At 44.1% G+C, this 26,808-nt stretch overlaps 1 protein-coding gene and 1 non-coding gene across 2 annotated transcripts in view; one reads left to right on the forward strand and one right to left on the reverse strand.

The window, feature by feature from the left end:
- Positions 1–996: 996 nt before the first annotated feature.
- Positions 997–26,808, forward strand: part of LOC144473417 (uncharacterized) — a 139,638-nt gene continuing 113,826 nt past the window's right edge. Inside the window, exon 1 of the mRNA XM_078187267.1 lies at positions 997–2,105. Within this exon, the coding sequence (XP_078043393.1) occupies positions 2,073–2,105 (33 nt within the window). The 5' untranslated portion in view covers positions 997–2,072. The remainder of the gene's footprint in view (positions 2,106–26,808) is intronic.
- Positions 17,914–18,033, reverse strand: LOC144473928 (5S ribosomal RNA). The gene has a single exon (XR_013494669.1). It is a non-coding gene; the product is annotated as a 5S ribosomal RNA (ribosomal RNA).

Below are 26,808 nucleotides of genomic sequence, written 5' to 3' on the forward strand. Positions count from 1 at the left end.
CTATCATTCTACATAGTCGACATAAAAAATGAGACAAAAATTAGAGACACTTACAGCATATTTAAAGGGTTGTATTTCAAAAAAGAAGTAAAAAAATATGTAACAATAATATATCACACCGCCTTTCTAAGAGTTAAGAATTTATTAAATTTACAATTCCTATTAATATAATAACGATTATCAAGTGATTAATGTACACTGTAGTCAACGACAAAAAGTGACAAACGAGTTTAGGCGACGTTTAAAATAAACGACTCATTGAAATAAAATAAAAGACTTTAAAAAAAAGTAGCGACAATAGCAGTAACGATTTCAAATAACGAGTAATCGATTCAAACAGATGTAATGTCTATGTACTTGACGTGCACCGTGAGAAAAGAAGAATATCCACCCATACAGATCGGCTCCTAAAAATAGAGTTTTCGACAGCCTGCATCGAACTACGGGACTCGCGCGTACCACTAGCGTACCAGACGGCAGGATCACAAAACTAATCGTTCCGCGCGCGAGGGATAAGGGCGCCGGTAGCGGAGCACGGTCCTCGAGCCAGATCCCCGAAAAGGGGGTGTGAGAAGAGAGCAAAGAACGAGGGTTGGCCGAGGAAGTTCTGGGCGTTCTCGAAGATGGCCGTATGCGAGGTCGGCGCGCGGAATCAATATTGTTGGATTGCCCCGATAACGCCTCGTAAATATAATAAATCCCCTCGGTAACCCCTTTCGCCTGTGTTGGTCAAGGGGACGGAAGATCCGCGGCGGTGCCTAACAGAGATAATGGTCGAGAGGCCCTAGGCACCCGGTAGGCCTTTGGAAGGGGGCTCCGATGGTGGAAGGGCCCGTGGTCCCCCTCTCCCCTCCCCTCCACCATCGGCGCGGGAGACTCTTTCTCCGTCAGACCCTCGCACGCCGTCCCACCGGTTCTCTCCCTCTCCATCTGGCCGCAACACGTCCGCGGCCACCGCCGCGATCCAAGTCAGTGAGATTCAGCCCGAGCCGGCGGACGGTTGGCTCTCGGCGCGTCCCTTTTGTACACGGATCGCGCGCTCGTCCGCTTACGCCGGTCGTTCTACGAACTCCTCTGCCGTCGAGTCTTCCTCGTCCGCTTTCGAAAGTCCAGGACCCGTGTGTGTGGTCCGGGGGGTACCTCACCGCCACCGGCCGCGCGCGGTGCCCGCGATAAAAACGGAGCAGCTCCGATCGAGCCAATCCGGGGACGGACCGCGTCGAGTGTGACATTGTGTCCCAAAGGGGGTTCCAGCGGGGGCCGCGTTCAGGATCAATCGGTTCTGCTCGGTAACCCATCGGCGGCCGCCACCTAGACCGCGACGCACTGTTCTTCTCCGATCCCTCTCGGTTCCTTCTCGACGTGTCGAAGGATACCCGTGTGCGCGACCAGAGAGAGAGAGAAATTGTGATACGGAGAGTGAGATAAAAAGAGATACAGAGAGTGAGGTACGGGAGAGTGAGATAAAAAGAGATACAGAGAGTGAAAGAGTTAGCCGCGGAGACTTCGACGACCGGTACGAGGATGTCGCGGACCGAGGACCACCCTGACTGTCGTTGTCACCGCGCACCGGTGACGACGATCCTCGCGGCGATCCCGCGGTGAGATCGCGACCTCGCGTGTGCGCGTTTCCTTCCGGGATTTGTGGTGCGTGACTGTCCTTCCCCCACCCCCTCGTCCGTCCGTTTGGTAACCAGGGAAAACCGAACCGGAAAAGTGTTCGCCAGTGTGGTGAAGGTGCGCTCTTATTATCGCTCAGGATTAAAGATTGCACGACACAGCTGCAGTGTTTTGTTATGAAGCTGGATGGTTGTACGTCCGCGCGGTGATACCAGGAATACGAGAGGTATAGTGACCACAGTTCCGCGCCGTTCAGCGATGCTCCCGCGGATGACAGCGGGTCGGCCGCACGCCAGGTGAACCGAGAGGAACGCGTGATTGCCCGGTGAACGAAAGGGGGAAAAGCCGATTGTCGAGGAGCAGAGCGCGATCCTGGCCGCGATAGTAACGCGCGTGTGCATGTTGCTACGCTTCGCACGACGCCCGTGGGAAGCTGTACGAATCACGGATTTATGCACGCCGGAAATCACAGCATGGAGGACATTGTGAGTGCATCATATACAATTTTTCTATTCCGGGGGGGAATCGCCACCGTTCGACGTTGCGCGAATATCAATCGCTCGACGAATTGTAACTCGGCGGCTAGAAATCCGCGGGGTTTCACGCTTTGACGCCGTCGACGTTCTGCGATCGACGACCGTGAACCGCGCGTGGCGCAACGTGATCTGATTTCTGGTTCTGAGAAATCCTCCGCGAGGATATCAGCTAGCTTTGATGAATTTGAATCGCCTATACGAAAAAGCTATTACGAATTTTTTCAAACTGAAATGTGAGTTAGAAAGAGAAAAACATATACCTTTCGCACGAAAAACAAATTATGCCGAAATACAACGTTCAAATGAGGTTGTGCGCGATTGAAATAAATAATATAAAGTTTGCCTAATAGTTCGAGCATGTGAACAAATATTTTGAACGTTCGATAAATTCTGCGACTGTAAAGAAAATCGCCGTTTGTCATTTCAAAAAATTGAAATTACCGCATTAATTGAATATTCTAGTGTTGGTGCTTTGATTAACCTCTTGTCGTACCATTTTCTTTACAATTGCTGTGGCTAGAATTTTTTCGATCGCACTAATTTCTTCGAAGAAAAAGCAATTTTGTACTTATCGTGTTCTTACATCTACTCGAATGTTTAAAAATTAATGATGAGAGAATAAAATTTGATTTCTACTTAAATTTAAATGAAAACTTAACTGCTTATTATTGTAAATCTCCATCACGAGTTTGACTCGTTAAAGTACGGCAAGGAGTTAAAAGAATCGAGCTGCGTAGAGGAAAAATACACTTTCCTAAAATCTTTTACTTTTCACACGTGTTTGCACCTCGATGGCTCGGACAAGACGAACGAGCACAATGAAACGAACAGTATCGCCGCCGGGCACACGCGTATCCGCGTGTCACGCGAATTTCCTGCCGCGAGGAGACATTCGAGTCGTAATATGTATATACTTATGGTTGCAGTTTACAAGCAAATAGAGATACGTCGTGATTATGCATTTATAATTTACATATTTAACAGACGAGACGTCGTGAAACAAATTCTATAGACCCGATGAAATTATGCATTTTGAGACGGAGCATTTGTGATTAAAAGTTTAACATTTATATTATTATATAGTATACGATTTATATGTATATATGTATATATAATATTGTTATAATAATATTCGATTTATATGAATTTGTAGACAGCAATCTAAATGATCATTTGTTCTCTTCTCGATTTGCAAGCACGAAAATCGGCGTAGATCGAAATCGTTAGAAAATCGAACGAGAAAACGTCCGACGAAAGTTCGCCGACTCTCGTAGTCGCCGATGCCGCCGTCTAAACGTGGTAATCACAGGGCTCCGCGAAAATGATGTACGATCGTCGAGCGCGCGCGGCATAGTTCGCAATTACGAGACGAAAATTGTGCAGGCGTATAAATACGGCTGGCCGGGGCTTGCGAGAGCTGGGCCAGACTAATTATTCGAAAACAAACATGGTTTACATGGCGCGACTTTCGAGCGCCCGGCCACGGACATTTGATTACAGATGCTCGAACCTTCGACTATCTCAAACTGCTCGAACACTGTAATCATCGAGTATTTAGATTGTCGTTCGACGAAGGTTTTTGGCCGTGTGATAACTCCGCCGGCAGAAGATGGGAAATTTATTCAAACGTAGTAAGTCATGGCGAGAGAATGGGCCAGTTATCGGGATGTTATTAGCGCTTCGTGCAATAGTGAAATCATGCGGAGATTAGGGTGGAGGGTTGAAAGTGATAGACGGCGCGATTTTTTTGGTATGCGACTGGGGGTTTTTAATAAATTCCGATGGTTTTAATGATTTGCGTTTCGCTTTTAAGATAGAAATTGGTAATTTGATAATGATCTGTCAAGTGGTTTTTCGAATGAATTAGAACTGTAATTAAATAAAATTAAAATGTAAAGTAATAATCGTGGAGGATGGAAAGATTTGCTCTGATTGTCAGAGGAACTATGTTGCGCTCTTTTTAATTTCGGCGCGATTCTCGTACGTGAATTGTGCTGTACATTAATTTTTATACAACTTATTATTCATAGCATTTTTATGCAACTTCCATAGTTAACAATAATATGTATCACTAAAAATGTAAGAATTACGTTGAGTCTATAATTAATCACACGGCTATACCTTATATTAAAGAAATAAAAATATGGAATCAATTATCCTAAAAATAGCAGAATAATTTAAACTTGGAGATTAATTTCACATGTTTATTTCTTTAATATAAGGTATTTGTTGTAAGGCAATTGTCCTAATTATTTCTTTAATATAAGGTTATTACAGAGTAATTATCCTAATTATTTCATTAATATAAGGTATTTGTTGTAAGACAATTATCCTAAAAATAGCAGAATAATTTAAATTTCGAGGTCGCGTGATATTGGCACTAGGAACGAACTTGCGTCAATTTCCCAAACTACCAACGAAGCATCGTAAAACTACCGCCACGCTCATCACGCGCGCCGGTGAAACGAGAAGTAGAATAGGTAAGAAGCGGACCAACAACGTAAATCTTTTTAACGCGACGAGATTTTCGGAGTATAAATCGGCCGGGTAACGCGGCGCCCGGGTACTTAGCCTTTTGCGAAACGACTCGGCCGGAGAAATCGCACGTGGGAACCGGCAAATTAAAGCGAAAAGAGGAGGCATCCTCTCTCCTGCTGCCTGCTGCCGCTGCTGCTCTTACCTGCCAGAAGTACTCTGGATGGATGAGCGTCGACGCGCGTGACAGCCGGCGTATTAAGGCAGCGACAGACAAATTTCCGAATCGCTCCGGCAAAAAACGCGTTCGCTCGCGGAGACGAAATTCTTCGGGCGAAGAGGGATCGTCGCTCGGTGGCTCGTTACGCCCTGGTCGATTAGTCTTCCTTCCCGAGAGAGCCGGGCTACGCGAGCACCCGCGAGGACGAGCAAATTCATTAAAACCGGTTCATTTAATACGCGCGCGCATTACGCGCTCGCAGAAATTCGAGGGAGGGACGCGCGACGGCAAGGGAGCGCGAGCTCGTCACGCCGCGCGACCTGTTGCGGCTTCCTTGATGGACAAGGATCCCGGGTCGGGATGGCCCTTCTGGGCCGGAATCGACCCCTCGGACATTAGAAGTCGCGTCTCGACGGCCGCGAAGTATTTTCTTTGGAACCGCGGTGCTGGGAACTGTGGTCCGATTCGTCTCTTTCTCGGGAATTAACTCTTGACCGTCTAGTGCCATTATGCATACAAAAATTAATGGAACCGTAAAATCGGGCATCGCACTGTGGAAGAATAGACACGGTGAAAATATATAGTAATAATATATTAATATATATATATACTTTATCTATTCATCTCTAGTATGTCATTTCTCTTCGCAAGAATAATAGCTTGGTTTTTGCAATATGTGAACTTCAATTACTTCGCTAAGGATTGACGCTTTTCATGTGCAGCTATTTTACCTCTAAATCCAAAATAGTTTCCCTGATCTACGTTATTTTTATTTTATTGAGACTTTAGCTTTTGGGTTATCTCGATCTATTCAAACGACAAATTCAACATGTCTTATTTCTAATCTAATTTACTGCTACTAATTACCACAAATAAAACCAACCCCAAAGTACAATATACTTCTCAATATATATTTTCAACGCCAGAAGAAAATATCCAAAAAGTCACTAGACTCTAAAACTTGCGATCGCGTTATTTTCTTAACATATTTCTTCAAGTGGAATTGAATCGAGTCTTGCGATCTTTAATCGAACAAAACGCGGCTGTTGAAGAAGACACGAGTCTCAATCGCCGCGTCTCCGTGTCGATTTATTTCTCGCTGGCTTCGTAGAAGCTGTAAAATGACAAGAAGTCCGCAATCTCAGGGTTCCTGGCAGCGTCGGGTCAATTAGTCCGGGAGTGTGTAGTCGCGCGCGCGCGATAGGACTCTCTCTCTCTCTCTCTCGCGTCTTTCCGTCGGGGCGTGTACGCGCGAACGCGCGCTTATTAGTCCGCATTGGTCGGGCTCTCTCGCGGGCCTTGTTCGCCGGGACAATGAGCCGGGGATTGCATATTGTTGTTTATATTTACGCGCCGCGGCATAAATCTTCGTTTAACTCGCATTCAGCGGGGACACGAGAGCGGGGCGCGCTCTCCCCACCTCCGCGAGGGGACACGCTCGCGCGAAACCCGAGCGAGAAGCCGACTCCGCGCGTCGCGCTCTTCGTCACGGATAAAGCGCGGTCTTCATTAAACCTCTAAACCCCCTTTGCGTGCCGGTTGACCATTAAGGACCAACGGCCGGCCTACGACTAATTTGTACTGTAAATGAGATCTCGGGGGTCGTAAGCCCCGTGAAACAACGCCGCGCGCCGCCCGGTGCCCCGGAGTCGCCTCCCGAGCGTGCGCCATGCGCTCGCGCGAGCGCAAGCGAGCGAGCATTCCCTTGGGAATTTTCTGGCCGATCTCTCCACGCTCATTTGGCTCTCGATTGTCCTTCCCGGCCGCTCCGATCACGAGCCAACGCTCGCCGGTTTTGTTACCGCAATTAACTTCATTTTTTCGATCCACGGGGGGCCCCCTTGGTAGGTGGTTACGGAGTTGCCCGAGATCAAACGCCTCCGCCAGGAAATCCGAACGTCTTTGACGGCCGCGCCAAAACCCCTCGAAAATTTGATTAAACGAAGGTATTTCATTCGGTTATAACGAAATTGCTGGGTCATGCGACGTCGGTTACTTTCTCGGTGTTCCTCGCCTCTCGTGAATTTTAATCAAATTAAGAAGGTCGAATGGATTCACGCGAGCAGGATTTTTAAAAATTAAATTTTGAATAATTCTGTCACGTACCACTAGATCGCGGATTTCTTTTATGGTATATACAAGATTTTAAAATGCAAGTAAATGAGCTTATTGTCGAAAACTAGTTGCACTGTTATTCAACGTTCGCCGTAAAAAATTCGCAATATAATTATCATGTATATATGCCACGTATGCATATATACATTTTATAATTTAAATTAGCAATATAAATAGGATAAACCTTGATAATTTAACATATCTAAAAAGAGAAATTCGCTGACACGTTCAGCTTCTCCGTACAGGAGCTTCTTCAACGGCGAAACGTCTGTAAAATAAGAAATCTTTAGAAACATTTCCAGCTTGGTTATCCCGGCGTCAAAGACGCGGCTTCTTCTTCGCCGAGCGTCGTATTTAACAGGCGCGTGATCCATCGAACGGTCCATTGAAAGGCTTTCCACCTTTCAAAGCGGTCGATCCCCGTCGACAACCACTAACCCGACGTAAACACCGTAATCTTCGAATCATCGAAGTTCCTAGAGAAAGTCCACCGGTGCCGAGGCAACGTGTGAGTGACGCTTTCATCGACCACGGGCTGTGAAAGCGTGAGGCCGTCGGGTAACCGAAAATTCCCAGACGAGATCCCTCTCTCGTCCGCAGTTGGCTAGGCGGTCGCCGAACGAGCGCTGAAACGTGGAATCGATGGAAGAGAAACACGAGCCGCGATAGCAGATTTTCGCGACGGTAATTTAGCGTTTAACGATTGCCGTGTTCCATGGGAGAGCCAACCGTGGACAGGCGAATCATTGCGCACGCCTCTGCGATATATGGAGTCGTTGGAAAACAGATGCACTGTGAGGCGAGAAAGACGATTTGTGGGTAAAGGAGGATTTAATATCGGACCGAATGATTTAATATTTCATTTGATCTTTGTACTATTTATTTCGTCGTAGAAATGTATAAATTAATATTTGAACGATTTTATAATAATATTAGATTATATAATAATTTTTATAATAATGTCAAATCAACATAGTAAAAAGATAAGTTCAATGTTTTTACTTTAAACAGATTATTTGTGGATAAATTTGAAAACAGGATCACCTATTTGAAATTGGACCAAATGATTTAAAGTTCGAAATTCGATGAACAGAAATATATAAAACACAAATAGAAAGATTTTTGCGTACTGGTTGAAATACAAAATTAACCCTTTGCACTCGAAGCCATTTAAACTGTAATTCTAAAATAACTTTTCTGACATACAGCATTTCCATTTTATATAATAAAAATGTATTTTATCCATATAAAATTGAATTTTGTAACTCATGGAACAATAGTTGTGCCTTCGGTAATTTTTGAAATCTAATTATTCAGAATATAAAAATTATTTTGGAAAGTGCTGTAACAATTTTAATGGTGCCTCCACTAAAGTTACCATTCGAGTACAAAGGGTTAAAGTCGCGTTAGTTTGAACCCTTTTATCATACATTGTCTGATATACCAGACGTTCTAATATCTAAAAAAGGATTCACTTCAATTACCAGAACGTTACACCGTTTCAGATGACGTAAGTTACATTATAGTCACTATGAGAAACAACAAGTATTATTCACGGATCACTCGACTCGTTGCTACCCTGTCTCTTTGAACCCTTCGCAACGTACAGATCATGTTTCAAGACGCGAGCTTTTCGAAAATGTCACGCCGGCATGACTCTTGCGGTTCTAACCCACGCGATTGTCCAGGAGAGACCGTATATGTAAATGTTCCCGCCGTTGGCTCGGCGTATCCTGATCGCCGAGAGAGCATAAGCAGGCAGGTCGGGTCCGGTGGAAATTGCTTACGATCGCCGAGGGTAGTGATCAACAAGTGTCTCTCTCTCGTTCCGTCTCTTCGCATCTCTTTCTCTCTCTCTCTCTCGCCGCCCCGGGGCGGAAAACTTGCACAAAATCGGCGGCATTCCGGTACGCGTCCACGGTGAAAACTAATGTCTCAACTGTGGCGGAAACATTACACGACTATTACCGGCGGGGAACGGGATCGTCGCGGCCTACCTAACCCTGGTAGTTTGAAACGTTCGAACGACGCTCCGACCGTGTTATTATCCGCGCCCGTTCACGTAGTCCTCTCCCCCGTGTAATATTGTTTCGTTCTTGTCGTTCGAGCCGTGCACGGAGTCGCTCGATATCTGGTGCTTTCCGACCGTGCCATCATCTCTCGTCGCAGAAATAATCGGGCTGGGAAGCCGGGGAGAGACTTCGAGAGTCCGTGCCCGAGATTGCAACCTACCTGTACCAGTTCCCCCACCCCACCCCCTCTCAGACAACTCGTTTCTACGGTGCACTGATTTTCTACGACTGGTATCATTCATTTTACTCGTGGCGATGATAAATGTTGTTCAGCCCCCCTCGTACGCTTCGAGGAAACAGCCGGGAGAGAGAGAGCCGATAATCGAGCGACGTTTCACGCATTTTCGTTTTTCCCGCGGCCGATCTTGTATTCACCGGCGCGACCGGTCGCTCTCGTCATTTGTCATCGCTATCATTCTCCAGCTAATTTCCGCTTTCCCTTCTTTTTATCATATTTTTCGTCGATCGCGGTCGTATATTTTTTTAACGTCTGGCAACCAGTTGGAAGATTTATTCACGATGGAATCGAAGCAAAAATTATTTGATTTGCCGCGTCGAAGTGTAACCTGAGAAGGTGTACGCGTTCTTGCGTTCGCGGGGAAAAGTTAACCGCAAGATTTCTAATGCCGAAGACAATAAGAAGCGCGTTGTTTGCCGCAGCTAGGTTAGAAAGTGCTTGGACCATAAACTGGGGACTGAAGCTGATTGGTGAAAATGTACGGCAAGTTGAGGCCACTAAACGAAACAATTCAGTAAACAGTGTATTTTATGCAAAAATTGATTAATAATATTACTACCAAATTTAAAATTAAATTTATTAAGATTATTCCCAAGAATATATTTTTACTCCGAATCATTCATATTTCAATTATTTTCAAAAAATTCAATATGAAATATTAATTCAAAATTTAATCCACAATAATTGTATATTATGTAGATTAAAAGTAGAAAATATATGGCAATAATAATGTATAATAATATATAGAATGCGAATAGTATACGTACGTACATATATTGATAATATACGTGATATTGTATAGTAAAATTGTAAAGATAAAAATTGTATAGATAATAAAATTGTGTAGCTAATAAAATTGTGTAACTAATACAATTGTATAGATAATAAAATTGTATAGCTAATAGAATTGTGTAGATAATAAAATTGTATAGATAATAAAATTGAACAGCTAATAGAATTGTATAGATAATAAAATTGTATAGCTAATGAAATTGTATAGATAATAAATATAGAAAAATAATTTCGACGATAGCTAGAATAAAACTAAAAATATCACTGATCTTTCAACTAGTAGTCGATTAATCTGATTTTTGTTTTAATTGCAAGTGTGCCTAGCATTCTTCGCGTCCTCCATAATGCGCGAAATAATCATTCAGTCGCTCGAATTAACCATTCTCGCTCGGTCATCGTCTACAATTTACGGATTCTGCTTACGCCGGGCACGTATCGAAGCCACGCGCCGTCCGCCGCGTATATTCCGCTCACGCGCCGCATAATCGCCGAGCTTTTGTTCACGGAACCCGCGCGTAACAGATCAACGATTCTTCGAAACTTTCACCGATGATTGGCTCCCGAACGCTCCTCTCCGAAACCTCGCATCTCTCCTGGCTTCTCTCCTCTCCTGACTCCTCGCCTCTCTCCTGGCTTCTCTCCTCTCTTGGCTTCTCTCCTCTCCTGACTCCTCTCCTCTCTTGGCTTCTCTCCTCTCTCCTGGCTTCCCTCCTCTCTTGGCTTCTCTCCTCTCTCCTGGCTTCTCCCCTCCTGACTCCTCTCCTCTCTCTTGGCTTTTTTCCTCTCCTGGCTTCTCTCCTCTCTTGGCTTCTCTCCTCTCTCCTAGCTTCTCTCCTCTATTGGCTTCTCTTCCCTCCTGACTCCTCTCCTCTCCTGGCTTCTTTCCTCTCCTGACTCCACTCCTCTCCTGGCTTCTCTCCTCTCCGCGCAAACCCGCAGCTCGCTCCTTCTTTTTCGCAGCCCCGGTGTCTGCCGCCGTCGCATTCGGAATTCACCGAGGCGATCGCCGAAAGAGGAGGAGCAGCCGATGGCGCGAGGCGAACACCGTCGCGAGATAAATCTCGCCCGCGATCTGCCCCCGGGAACATCGTTATCCGCGCTCGCGCGCACACGCTCACGGTTCTCGTTGCACGAAAATGGAGCGTCGCGTATCGGGTTGCATCGCCGGACCGAAGGGGCGGATGGGAAAGGCCACGTGGTTCGCGCGCCGCCGATAATCGGGGCTGCTCGAAGGGGGTGCCACCACTGGGTGGGCACGGCGAATTAAAATTCATGCGAACGCCGCAATGAGTAATCTGTTTACGGCATTTATTAGGGGAGCCTAACCCTCTCGTGTTCACGCACTTTCTTTAAAATATAAAATATTCTTTAAAATAGTTCAACCGAGTTAAAAATAATTTTCCGTAGTTCACACAACGTCTTCGCGGTTTTATAAAGTAAAAAAGTAGTAAAATAAGAGTTTTAAATGTGTAAAGTCTAATAATTGCCTTTATCGTGTCATATGCAGTGCTCGAAAAGTATAACCGAACGAGGGAAAAAATAATCTTGAATAAACTGAAACCGGCGGAAGATCGCCCAACAGATTCCGAACCAAAAACGTTGCGAGAAAAGGTGCGGTTCACTAAAAACGACTCCTCGAATTCCTCACGTTTTCGTGAGCAAACACGTCGTTGACGCATCATCGGTTCCCTTATCGAACCACATCCTTCGAAATATCTTATCAATAGGTTTGCTCGGCAAACGTCGCACGAAAATATTCCGTACGCTCGCGCGCGCGCGCGCGCTTGCGCGGCAGCCATAAACTTTAGAGCCTCTACCTCGCGCGACCACTCAAAAATCCATAAATAAAGATCACCATCCGGTGTTCCCCGTATAATCTCGTCTCTGTATTAAATTCTCAATTGGAAAGAAATATTTCACCGGGGAATAAATTACGCGTCCCCGGTTGCGCGCGGCGGGACGAAGATATCAACGACGTTTAATCCCGGGCGAAGCCACCGATAATGTGGTTTGCGAGCAATTTCGGCGTTTCACGGCGTCCTATATCAACGGACAGGCAAAAGCGGAGATTCGCTTTTATAGCGCGGCAGAGAGAGAGAGGGGGGGGGGAGAGAAAGAGAGAGAGAGAGAGAACCGTTCATAAATATGAAACGAGTCGGTGGGCCCGATCGCGCCAGAAACCAGCGGGAGTTGACGCGCGACGGCCGCTATGGGGGCCCGCCGCTCGGACGCTTAGAATCAGAATGCCGTTCATAAATAATTTATCCGCTTAGAAAGAATAGCCGTGTGCGCCGTGGTACACGCTTCCACGTTTACTGTCCGCGAGCCGTTTCGCGGCCTGCCGCTGGATTTATGAATGGTCCGACGGCCGATGAAACACTTTCGCTACAATGTTGAATGAAAACACGCGGCGAGTGCGAAGCTTTTAACTAAATCCAAAAAATTAATAAATATAATATCTTTAACCAAAAATATCAAAGTTTATTAAAGTTGTTGAGGTTAGTATGTAGAATTTATTTCTATGTAGAAATTAATATCATATTAATTTCATAAACAATATATCTTAATAACAGTCTGACAAATATCGTATTCATTGCCATAAATTTCAAAGTCCACAAGTTAAATATCAATGAATAGATTATTTTAAAAAATAGACAAGACTGCACTATAACATTCTCTGGCCTCTTTACAGCTTCGAATTTCGTTAAAAATTCCCTAACCGGTATTGACAATCTTCCAACGGGATTCGCATGTCGTTTGGCCGGTCTTCGTTATTTCGTCTTAATTGCGGCGGACGCGGAGAGCATAATTACCCGGGGTCCCGGGCGCAGCCGAAATTGCATTGACCCCTCGCGGGCCGGACACCTCGAATCACTCTTTGCTTCCCGGTGGGGTTAATTACGCCAACTGGATTTAATTATTGTCAGGAACCCGGACAGGCGGTCGATTAACCGCGACACAAATTACACGCGGTTTAACGATTGAAAATAAATAGAAACTGGAGTATAGGGGAGGGGCGAGGAGAGTCGGGCCAGCGCGTATAACGTATCGATGGGAGAAAAATGGGCCTGGATCACGCGATGCCATCTGCCGCGGCGAACTTTATCACCGTTGATCACGAACCGCGCGAGGCCCGGGCTCTCGAGCGTTCCCGTTCCGTTCCGTTCCAGTATCACCCCCTATCATTCGAATTTTCCACGCATCTGGCAGCGGTAACCGCGCGTGTCCTCTTTTGGTTAGTTTCGTAGGCCTGGTTGGGTTGGTATCGCCGGCCCACTCTCTCTCTCTCTCTCTCTCTCGAACCCGCTCGAGCTTTCCTCGCGTTTCCCAGCGGCTCTGTTCAAACAGCTGCGTCGATTCTCAGAGGGAGGGTCGCGACATGCAACGATGCATTCCGAACCCGGCCCTCGAATCGCGGGAGATCATTAGTATAAATAAACCGGCGATATTGCAATGATTATTTGGGTTGCCCCGGTTCCCGTGCCGCCGGCAGTAAACGTCGATCTATGGGGTTTTCGATCTACCACGTGTCCTTGTTGCACGGGAACTTGTCCTTGTTTTGCTGGGAACTGTGGGCCTGAGACAATTATAACGGGCGAGCCATCTGTTAATATTGATACAAAAAGACCGCTTAATATTTGTCCTAGTTTTTTGCTCTATTAACTCCGCGAACCATTTTTCGCAACTATTTGTTCGGCAATTTTTCGAAACATATTTTTACAAATATTTTTTACAGCCTTCCCGATGTCGCTGATATAACAGCAATTTATTTTGTTTTCTTCCCGTTAATTGAGTAATCCGGTAAACGATTTATGTACTCCGCTATCATGTAATTTAACCACCGCCTTGCAAAAGTGAAAAAGCATGAACCGAGCTATTAATCACGAAAAACATACCCGGCCGTCAAACAACAATTTTCGTGGTGGTCGTAGAATGCGACGTCGATGTCGTTCAAAGAATATTATTTAGTGACCTATACCGAAGCGAATAGTCGCGATAAAATTGTGCTAGCGAAGAAAATTTCACTTTTGTCTTGATACCAGTTTCACCTGATATTAATAAAAGTGTAACTTTGCATAAACACGCGTCGCCCGGGCCAGGAGTCCCGTTTTCCACAATTTATGAGATCGTTATGCAAGCGTGAACTTCTGTTAGTTCCGAGACAGTTTAAACGTTGTAGGTTAGACCGTGTCAAGTCTGCGTATCGTTTACCGCGCCGCGACGTGGAAATACAAGAAACCTGTTTCACCGGTGAAGAAAGAATACATGACAAGCTGAATTTAATTATTCAGCTTGCGGTAATGACGGCGGAAATTGCGCCGATCTAAAAATACGCTTACGGTCGGACTGTTACACGAGCACCGGCACTGTTATTATAATGTTGTGTTGCATCATATGGGGCGATATTATTGAGAGACGTTGAAACAATTCTGTACGGTACTAACGCCGTTTGCAATCCGTCTAATATGTGCCTACTAATTTTCGATTAGTCATTATCGGCGTAACATGCTTCCTTCTCGCTAATTCGCGTGAACGCCGAGGTGCGATAATAGTAATTAGAGTGTCGGCGAGCACAAATTGTGGTCTACACCTACTGCCACGAAATCCTCGAGGCGATGTTCAGGAAGGTGTTGGCGTTTTTTTATCAATTCGAAAATAAGATACGTCATTTATTTTCAAGATAATCGCAATAATATAACGAAGATAAAAGATAAAATTTTAATACAGCATTTGGTATTGTATTACTAGAATAAAATTATTTAACGGTTAATATTAAAAGATACTTGTAATAATTAACATATTCTTAAAATAATACTTAAAATCAACCGGCCTTCCAGAACGTGGCGCGTCTTCGACATCAAAATTACCGGATCAAAATTTTTTCAGTTTTACCTTTTTCATAATAAAAAAGTAAAATATGTGGGAATATATTGAATTTAATCTCTATGGTTGTTAGATGCAATTAGGTTTAGAATATAAAATGTCCGTTTATTGCACAGAAGACGTATGAATCACAAGTCCCTTACTCGGTCGCCCAAATACAAAGAAAAACTCTGGTTTGTATTCGTTTCGCCGCTTCACTGTTTCGCTGTCTCGCTCGCTTCGCTGTTTCGCCGTCCTTCTCGCTCTTCGCTGTTTCGCTGTCCTTCTTCACTCGCTGTTTTTACTCTGCCTGCACCGCCGTATCGCACGCTTTATATACAAACAATTCGCCGTTGAAATTACGAGCAGAGGACAAACGTGCATGGACCTAACGGACACGGGTCGATGCAACGGCCTTTGGCAACGTTGCTTTTTTTTCTAGAGCTTCCAAGGATAGTTTAGCTAGATCCCCACAAATATGACGAAAATGCTGCTTGCTCTCCGTATTCAAAAAGGCACCAACTAAAAACTACTGCGTAGAATCAATTGGACTTTTTCACACACAAGCCTTGCTATACCAGCTCTCAAAACATATAACGATTACGTGGCTTAAATGTGAAGTTGGGTGTAAAAAAAAATACAACTAAATCCTCTGTCGGGAAAAAGACGAAATTTCCGAACAACCGAACATAACTGTATCAAACAGCCGGAGACAGCGTCACCGGCGAGCCTCGCGGGCGCGCACAATGAAAAGTGAGTCACAGGTTTGTCGAGGCAAAAGGCGGCACCCCGGTGTACTCGGGTTTCCTCCGTTGTTGGTCGCTGCCGCTAATTGGCAGTTATTTCCTATCCGACGTCTACCGGCGTCGCCGTGCACGCAGCGGTGCCGCTCGGTCCCATGCATATGCATACGAGCGGGCAGAGAGCTTCTCTGGAAATTCTTGGAGCTGTGGACGCTGCGCGCGATGCACGGATTCGCGCGATAGCGTGGCCTCCGGCGACCTCTCCTCCCCCGCGGCCCCCGGGTAGAGAACACACCGGCGGAACCTTATCCATGGCAACGGTGTAACCGATGCACCCGCGCGGCACGGGCACTTGCGCGCCGGGAAACCGCGGATCTCTATTTACATATCGCGGTGTGGGCCCCCTTTGAACGGCTGACGACTCGATAACGCGGACACGACTGTTTCTCGCGGCTACCCTTTGTCGCGATCGCCACCGGATTGAGTTGGAAACCGCGGAGAAACCCGGGATTGCTCAACGCTTCGCGGTTTCCGCGCGAATTCAGCTGCGAGCTGCGACGCCGCACGGAGGTTCGTTGACAAACCGCGCGCTTTTTTTTTTACGCGCTTCCTGTGTTCGTGGAAACGCCGCTGGGACCTCGGATAGCATCGTTGGCGGTGTTGCAATTGTGTTTAGTTTCTGCAAGAAAATACTTTGGCTGTTGGTATTCGTGTTTCATAAAATTCATATTGGATGAAAAAATTTAATATCAGCTTTTCAGTTGTAATAGAAAATTAAAAGAGAATTCATTATTTACAGTGAAGTGTATATCATTTCGGAAATAAATATGCATATTCATATCAAGTTTAAAAATTGAATAAGAAACCTCATCAATAAAAGAATTAATGCAGAAATGAAACTATAATTCATAGGAATAAATTATTTTCGTTGCAATGCATTACGTTTAGAAGTGATAAAATATTTAATATAAAATGTATGATTTTTGTATAATTGCTATATAATTTATTTTTCAATATTGTCAGTACACTAAGAAGTCTAGTTCCCGTATGAATAAATAAGTTTTAAATTCGCTGATAAAAATATGAAAAAACACATCCAGCGATAATAATGAAATTGAATGCAACTATGTATATACGAAATTGGAAATCTCGGCAGGTTCGCGTCGACACGGCGGATTTACGATCGTGCCCGCGTCATAACCTGTGATATATCGGTAACACGGTTCGTTCCGGTGTGCGGCTAGGGGGAGAATTTGCTCGCGCGGGATTTTTAAAGGTTCGCGTATTAACAAAAAACCGTAGGGGGGGACGACGGCGCTACAAGAGCCACCCGGCGGATGCATGCATATTTATGCGCGTTTCTTTTCGCGGTGGTGATGGCTTACGGTGGTTTGCGGATCATCGCGAGCGAGAACGCCGGATTCGCCGGCAAGAAACGCCATTAGCTGCCCCGGGAAAATTTATCTTGCTCGCGGGGCGAGAAGTTCCGCGCGGTTATATAGGTGCCGCAGCGTCGGCTGCGCGCCGCGGTTGCATCCATTCGCTGTTAATCGCGTCATTATCAGCAGTTAATCATTGTGTCGGGTCGGATCGCGACACCTGCTGCTATTCCGGCGAGTTGGTAGGCGTTGTCGATCACACGGGATTGCTCCACGTTACTACCGGATTGTTAAATCATTTCCACGACTTCTCAATTGACGCGCGCTTCGTGCCCCGCAATCTGGCCGAGCGACGGCAGTTTTTTTTTTGCGGGATACCTGTGAACTCCTTCTATGGGATCAAGTAATAGAACCAGTCCGTGGGTTGTCTTCGGAATAATTTACTGGTAATAATAAATAATGTATATAATGTTGATGGTTGAGCGTAATGACTTCATACTGAATTGTTGCACAGCGTTTCGGTGAAGTATGAACTCCGCCGTCTCGTTAGAAGAGATTGGGTGCGTCTATTGTTAGGAATGAACACAATAGTTTTGCAGTCGTATTTTATATTGTCTCGCGAGACCTGTAACGTTACCTATGGCCGAGAATTATGGTGCTGTATTGTTTCTATTACGAACTTCAGTACTAACGTTTAAACATTATAAACTTACTATAGATGAAAACTAGTGAGTAAATAATATATATATTGTTATTTACTATAGCATATTCTTTTGCTACGTCATTCAAAAATTGTTTAGGGAGAACGATTGTCTGATTTTATTAATTTATATAGCTAAAATAAATAAAAAAAGAAGAAGAGCCAACAGCACGTGGTGTTCCCAGGCGGTCACCCATCCAAGTACTGACCACGCTCAACGCTGTTTAACTTCGATGATCGGACGAGAATCGGTGCATTGCAGCGTGATTTGGCCGTTAGCTGAAATATAAATATTACAAAATGAGTATTTAATCGATAAAAGTTCGTACTTCTGAATTCATAAAAATATATTGCTAAACATGTTTAACTAACTCCCACGTAAACCACAAATACCGAAAAAATTGACCAAAACGATTAATTACAAAAAAATGAACGACACAAGATCTGCAGCTCCGTAACTTATGTCGATGTTCGTTGCTGATGATCCTACAAAAGACTGACTCTGCACCCTGCCGTCGCGTTCGCGGAACAGACCTTCGGGTTACGACGCAGCCATCGAGTAGGGTCTAATTTATTGCAGCTACAAGGGTCTACCATGCCTTCACTTCCCGCGTCCCGTGGCGACAAAAACCACGTGCAGCTAGTTCGCAGATCTTTCTACCCTTATCCCCAAATTTGTAAAATACAGAAACTCCGGGTGTTCCCATTTCATCGACGAACGGGCTCTCTAATTTTTAGTAAAATATATGTTACACGTGCTGTTTCAGCCATTTCGAACCTTTGAAAAAGGAAAGAAATATTAACCGGTCGTAGAGTATATTAATATACTGTATTGGCTATGATAAATATTCAAAATAATTATACAGTTGCAAGTAATATCATAATACTTAATTTTTACTAATGCTTACGTAACCTAGACATAACCTCGGCTCTGATAAATATTCGAAATAATTATACAGTTGCAAGTAATGTTATAATACATAATTTTTACTAATGCTTACGTAACCTAGACATAACCTCGGCTCTGATAAATATTTAAAATAATTGTACAGTTGCAAGCATTATTATAGGTTGCTTGATTCAGATCATCGAAGTACAGTAGATGACAAATACATGAAGATATTCTTTGTAACCATTGTTGTTGTAAAAAATATGAAAATGTCAAAATCATCATCAGATTATAGTAACATATGCAACATCGTACAATAAGGACAGGACTAAACATCCTGTTATAGTATTAGAACCAATAACATTCTTGATTAAGAAATCACGACTATAGCATGACGATTCCGCGAGGTTTGAACAGGTCTCACAAAAAGCCGGCAATTGCATCCTCGTTCGCGTTCTAATTACCATGCTATTCCATTCGTATGCGGGAATTGAACGCTTTAGCAATAACAGGACGCAGGAAACGTTCTTTACGGGGATGCAATGGTGCACCTTTACCAGATATCCGAAGATAGAGTCAGACCATACGGAAAGGCTCATTAGACATTCCGATTCGCGCAATAATTCGAGGCTGTGCGGCGGGTTATTACGCGAAAGAGCGTACCGAGTTAGGCTAATTACGCGCTGCTTGCACCCTGGCCCTTTCACGTACGGTTTCCGGTATTTTCACGGCTAAACGAGGCGCAACCGGCACAATGTAACCCTATTATCCGCGAGATACTCACCGTGGTAGCAGTCACCGATTATTATATATTATTATATTGTATTAATAATTATTATGTATTCGTATGCCGCATTGTGGATCGTTATCTCTTCGATCTTCCTTCTTCGACGGAAGGAAGGGAACGTTTACGTGAGAGGGAAGTTATATATAATTTTAACAAATTGTAATAAATATATTTGTTATTTTTAATTAATATTAATAATGGTTTTTCTTTTTTCGTTTTAACCTCTTTTTTCGATCACTATAGCTCCTTTCAAGCTGTTACAATTAGCACTATTTGTCCTTAGTATATTCCTTAATAAGATCAGATTATTTTTATTTCTTGTATTATCTTTACTTACTTCCGTTTCTAGACTTTGATAACGAAAGAATTCAATTTGATTTCGATTTAGAGGAAATGAATGATTTAGCAGATATTCAATGAAATGTTTATCACGAGTCCGACTCGTTACAGTGCAAGGGGTTAAAACAGTTACATCGTTTTGAAATCGTTTAAACCAATTGCGACGCGTATCGTTTTCCTAGCTTAGTATTATCGGCCCGTATCGTTTTCCTAGCTTAGCATTATCGACTCATGATCGAAGATTAACCGAACTATCAATTAGAAAAAAAAGAACTCGTTTTAAGAGGGTTAACTTCTTAATGGTACAATACGGCGTAGCGTGAAAGCAATACGGTGCCGGTATAGATCGCCCATCCGCCGCCGTTATGCGACGTAATCGTTGCTAGATAAATCCGACCGCTTCTTAATTAGCGAATCGGGTGTTCACGCGAGGTAAAATGGAGGCACGGTCTCTGGGTTGCTTGCGAGTTAGCTCGGCCGTTCGTTCTCTTGCTCGCTCGCTCGCTCGCGCGCGCGCGATTCACGAGAACGAGGAAGAGGAGCGCGGCGACCGGGCAACCGGCTCATGCATTATGTATAGTACGGAATACACCCGGGTACTGGACGCCTAGGAACATTTAGCCGGCTACTCGGACCGCCGGTACAAGCCACCACCGGTACCTGCATTTATAGAAGTACGCAAATTGGTTGCAACCGCCTGGCGCGAACGCCTTCTCTCCGGCCGAGCCGCCTCGGAAAGAGCATGCAAGAGAGAAAGAGAGAGAGAGGGAAAGAGAGAGCGAAGGAGATCGTTTCCAACGTCCTCCCGTATAATCTCGCGGGGATAATTATAATTGTTAATCGCCGAGAGGAACGTGGAAACCGGCGATCCTCGAGGTGTCGCGATCCCCTCGGCTATTTATGACGGCCGCGCGTCCATTATCCGCCGGGGGATTAAATCGGGTCGAGGACGAGGCTGCGATGCTCCTTTTGCATCGGGATTCCTCGTCGGTGGAATCTCGACGAAATTGCTGCGGTTTTCCTCTCGGCGAGTCCACCGGTGTCGAATCGACCGCGGGGCACGCGTTCGCTTCGGTGACGTCGAAACTGGGCCACGGCGCTTGGAAAATTCGTGACGCGACTTGTTGCCATTTTATGGAGATTCCAACGTGCGAGGAGTTAGAACGACGAATCCTCGTGGAGAGGGATTTATTAACCCTCTCAGTGCCAAAGAACGATCGTTGTTGGCTACTTTTGAAAAAATATTGTTTTTTTTAATATTTCTACTAAATAACAATTTTATTTGTTATTTCTCCTTCCTTTTTGAATTTGGTTATTATCAGATATATTATATGTGTTATATCAATTGTAATACATTTCGTTCGAATACACGCGAATCTTTTGGTTGGCACTAAAAGGGTTAAGCAAAATACTAGCTTTGACGAAAAGTATTTGCGGACCGCTTAAAACGCGATAACTTTTTGGAAACTAGGGTAAACGAGTTTCTTATTTTTTAGACATTGACTGCAATTCCTTTTACTTCATTTTTCGATTTCCTGAAACGACGAGAAAAATCCTCGACAATTTTTAATATTTTCTTGTTCTAGTATTAAAAAGACTAGAAATAAAAATCTATAAAATTGTGCACAGAATTATTTGAAATTTTTCAAACAAATTCTAAGATTGAATAAAATTGCCAGATACATTTCGCATTTTTGTAAACTGAATAAAAAGATGCAGTATTTGTTTCAGCGACTCCTTCAATATACAATTATATATAATTTATTATTTACTGTTTATTAGATATTTCATTGAAAATAAAACAATTAATATTCTGTCAATTGTTACTTACATCTCCACTTGTGAACCAGTTTCCTAACTTTTGAATTTCACGCGTCCGACAATTAACGCGTGAAAGATCCGATAAATATTTAAGAGCAGTTCCGAAAATAGCCATCCGCAAAAGCAATATCCTTCGGTAACACGGATTTCATTAAAGAGAATCCGAGACCGATTCGACCGGTTCGAGTTCCCCCGCGAAAGAATCGTGTTCGCGCGATTGATTTTTTAGATTCGGCCGCGTATCGGACGTGACTCGAGTAACGAAAGCCTCGACAAACCAATTACTTAACTCGCCGGAATCCCCGCTTACATACGGCTAGAGAGTAACGTACCGCGAGATACTCGATCGGCAATACGAACCTCCCAAGCACAACATTGTGTGTTAGCTGTCCGCTGCGGGGAATACGAGCATTTACACAAAACCCGTCATTAAGAGCCTCGCCTCTCTCTGCCCGGATCTTAAGAACTTCCCGCATAATTCTAGTGCCCCTCTTCGTTTCGTTCGTTTTTCGCGATCGCGGATGAAAAGGATACTGAATCGTTAAATCTCTCTCTCTCTCTCCCCCTCTCGCGCGCAGGCGCGTATACACGTAATTAAGGGGGACTGGCGAATATAAAGGACAATTTTCGATGGAGAGGATACGCTCTCTCTGTTCAACCGTGAAACTCGCGGCCGTGGTACGAGTTCATGAATTTATGTAAAACGCGGGTTCGTTATCTCCGCGGTATATGCTTATCGGGCCGTGATAATAGAGTCATAAATGAGTCCGGCCGGGGACCACTTAAGAGGCCCTGTTACGCGCGTTGCATAACGAGAAGAAAGTGTGTGAAAATTCTTATGCCAGCGATATCAATCTATTATGCACCCGTACGGGAATACACAATTAGGCCTGGGCGGGTAAGTGCTTGTAATCGCGACGAAACGAACGGGATGCTGGCGTGCTCTCTAGTCTCTGTTTAAGATCTGAGCCGTTTCAGTGAAATACGGCTCCCGAGACGCGACGCATGCCGATCGTATTAGCATGCGTTACGCGCAGGACTCCCACGTCACGACTTCCTACATCCGTTCGCATTTTAACGTTTTCGCGATACAAAGTTTTCATCCGCGTTTTCACCTGTCGAATTCTTAGTTACGAACGTTATATATAACATCGAAGGTGAATTAATCCAGTAATTATAATTACAAGTGATTCAGTTACGTTATAGTTTTATCATATAGTAATTTGTAATGCAGATCTACATTCGATTAAATTATAACATACAGGGTGATTTAGTTATATTTATTACGAATTATGATGTAATTGAATGAAAATTACGAATTATGATGTGATTGAATCAAAAATACGAATTATGATCTAATTGAATGAAAATTACGAATTACGATGTAATTGAATTAAAATTACGAATTATTATCTAATTGAATTAAAATTAAGAATTATGATGTAATTGAATGAAAATTACGAATTAAAAATAATAAATGAATAACAAGAGAACAGGTGCGGACAAAAATAAGTGTACGAAAGGAAATGGAAAGATGTTCCGATTTCTCGAAAGTTTTGTAACTGTACTGTAAGGTATCATGTTTCAATTCTATTGTATTTCAATTACTGCATTTCGTTTACGTTATATCTTCATTATTTTTTATTTTAATTGGATTGAATTTAAATTACACTGGAATCGATTTATCATGTAATTGAATTAAAATGTAGTTCATTTATCATGTAATTGAGATACAATGTAATTCATTTATCATATAATTGAGATAGAATGTAATTGAATCGAATTGAAATATAATGAAAATTAACAGGACTCTGCTTACATTTTAAATGACAATTTCCAGTCGCTTGTTCTAAACGTTTAACATTAACATTTTCGCTCTATATTTTTCACCTTCCAAATTCTAATTTCTAAACTTGTACGCTTTTACATATACATTATAACGTACTTTGCATTACTAAATTTTAAGTAACAAACGTTCCATAATCCAGCTTCGATTCCTGCATTCCGAAATTACCACGATCCACTATTCACAACACATTATCACGTCCCCAGTATTCCACGGTTTTCGCATCCGCCTCCGCGATTCCAGAACCTCGTGCACGCGGTATGCCCTCCCCCCACTCCGCGCTCCCATTTGTCGCGCTACCATTTGGTAATCTCAATTGCCCGCGTCCCCTAATCTCTCGAGCCTCGAATTCCAACATTCCGGTACCACGGTTTCTCGTACCCGGCGCCGTATGATCGCCGCGCCGCGGCGGACTGAAACGAAACGACCAACATATTCCATTGAATTCAGTACGCAGAATTGATTAGTCAACCGGGGGCCTCTCGGACGTACGGCCGCGTATCTATTCGCAAAGTGGAACAAACGAACAATAAAACTGCTTCGACGTTGCGACACACGCACACACACACGCATACACACATAGGGCAACGCCGTGAAATGACGACGATCAGCGTAAATTTCCTTTAATCAGATCCCGCCGGGACAGAAACGCATTGTTACACACGGGCGACCCCCCCTCCGCGTCCCCCCTACCCTTCCCGCCCGCTTGATATGCATCATCTACCGGGGGCCCCGGCGCGAGTTATTTCGATCGTAAAACGATGCGATCGCGGAAACTCCTCCGCCGAATGCAGAAATGCGTGAAATGGAAACGCATTGTTGGGGCCGCGTAACGATTCCACGTATCTCCCTTACCCATCCCCCCCCTTTTACTCTTTCTCTCTCTCTCTCTCTCTCTTTCTCTCTCTCTTCGCCACGTGTTCCCGTTAAAAATCATAATTTCCCACATTACGAACGGTGAATAGCGTCCGCGCGGATTCGTCGTGCATCTCGGCATTCTCATGGCGATCTTTCGACAAAGCGCGTGGGCGTGTGTCTTCTCTCCGATCACTCGTTCGTGTCCCGCGCGAAGCCACGCTATAGGTGGTTCCGGGTGAATATAAAGGAATTGGATTTTCTTCGTCGGACCTGCAGACCCCTTCGCGTATTATTATGCAACGCCGTTGCGTACCCGGGATTTTTCAATCGCCGACAAATACCATTGTCCTTGTACGTTTATGTGTGGAACTAGGAGGAATTGATGCGTTTATACGCTTGAATTGAGACAGTTTTATACTGATAAACGGTGTACGACTTTATAGGCGATTTTATAGAATGTGTAGTTTTATACGATCATTGACGATGGAGGTAAATAATAACTGGAGAATTTTAGGCGAAGTAGACATTTTCTGTGTGGATTGCAAGAGGTGAATGTTGGAGAAATAATATTCGACATAACCTGACATTTTCTGTATCGATTGCAAGAGGTGGATGTTGGAGAAATATACGATTGTTTCTTTAGGAGTTCGAACAATAAGAAGGCTCTATATCGATGGTCTTTTCACTGTCACTAACTGCTCTGAATTAACATTTTCTAAATTAACCGTTTACCTATTTTATTTTTATTTTACCGTTAACCATTCATCTATTTCATTCCGTCGTCCGAGGAGATTCCTACTGTATCGACCTCTTTGTCTAATCTAGCCGCCGCTACGTTTTCCTTACATCTATATAAAAATCGATCGAATCAAATTTTTCGTCGTCGGTCCTCGCCTCTTGCCCACCTTGGTACAATTTCGCGACTTTACAGGTGCTCCAAAACAGTCCACGTCTCGTACCGCCATGCACGGCATCTTCGGTGCCACGAACGCAGAAAGATGTACCGGGGAACGTGGACCGCGACTAGCGGTGCATCCGCCGAGGCGGAAGATCGCCATTAATCACGCGATACGTTGAAATATGGGAGTCGACGTAGAAATGAGACGCGAAGCTCGCGAATCGACGGCCTAATGGTAGAGCAACGAGCGCGATCGTCCCGTATCAATCGTTGGCCGGCGCTTGATACGCGATCAGCGTCAGGCCGTAGAATTATTAGCTTTATCGCGTATGAAATTAAGACGTAGCCGGGCGCGGGTTGTCGGGCGTCCGGGACTGTACGTGCGCCGACTACGATCACCGGTAGGTGTGTAACGCGTACGGCCCCGTATTAGGGACGCGGACACGTGTATATGCAACGGTGTTTTTTTCGCGATCGGTGCGCTCGCGTAGCCGGGTTAGCGGTTCGCCGTGTAAACCGAAACCGACTCTCGTTAGAGAGGCGGACGCGATGCCGCCGCGCAGTGGTAGAAAAGAACGAAATCATGGTCGAAACCTTAAAAATCGAAGTTTTCGTGGGGAGGAGTTTTTGACTTACGGATTGGGTACTTTAACCCTTTGACTACTGTTGGCGCCTATTGGCGTCCGAAACATGTGGCTTCCCGGTACCGTAGGCGCCAATAGGCGTCAAGATCAAATTTCGCCCCCGGTTATTATTAAATTTGATTAATTATATATCTTGTAATATTTATGTTATATATTGTAAGAAAAGCTTAAAATTATTGTTCACTTCAAGTAATATCGGTTCAATGTAATAGAATTCATTATCTTGAATATTTTAATATTCAAAAACATAATATTCGAAAAACAACGGCTATGCCAAAGTCTGCCGTAGCCAAAGGGTTAATAATGACTCCGTATGATGGGAAAAACCAAACGAAGCCATGAATCAAAGCGGTCGCCCATCTTCGGAATTCGACGATTTGAACGAAAAAAAAATTATTTATCTTAAATTTTGAAATTTAGATTCGTTGTTAGAACTCCCGAAAATATACATACACCAATTTTTGGGAACATTATATAATTTTTTCGACAACCCACCCGCCATATTAGATCCGCCATTTTGTTTTTGGAATTTTGACACTTAGATTCGTAATCAAAACTGTCGAAAATATACATACACCAATTTTTGTGAACATTATATAATTTTTTCGACAACTCATCTGCCATATCGGATCCGCCATTTTGTTTTTTGAATTTTCAGTTTTAAATTCGTCAATCAAATCCGTCACAGTTTTATATTTTGACCATGATTTCGGGCATTTCTACCGCAGTGAGCCGGTATTCGGAGTTCCGGGCGAACGCGGGCTTTTTGTCGGAATATAATTATGTTGTTGGTTTAACGAGCTCTGATTATGACAAATGAGGTATCGCGGGGACGGTTCGGCTGATGAGTACCGGCGAAGGAGATGTATTACCCGGGGGACGATAATCTGCCCGACAAAAAAACCGCCTCTCCGCGTGGCTCGTAACACGGTTTTGCAAACTTTTCGTGCGTTCCTTTCAGATTACGTTCGAA

The sequence above is a fragment of the Augochlora pura genome, chromosome 7, assembly GCF_028453695.1.
Source record: "Augochlora pura isolate Apur16 chromosome 7, APUR_v2.2.1, whole genome shotgun sequence".
NCBI lineage: Eukaryota > Metazoa > Arthropoda > Insecta > Hymenoptera > Halictidae > Augochlora > Augochlora pura.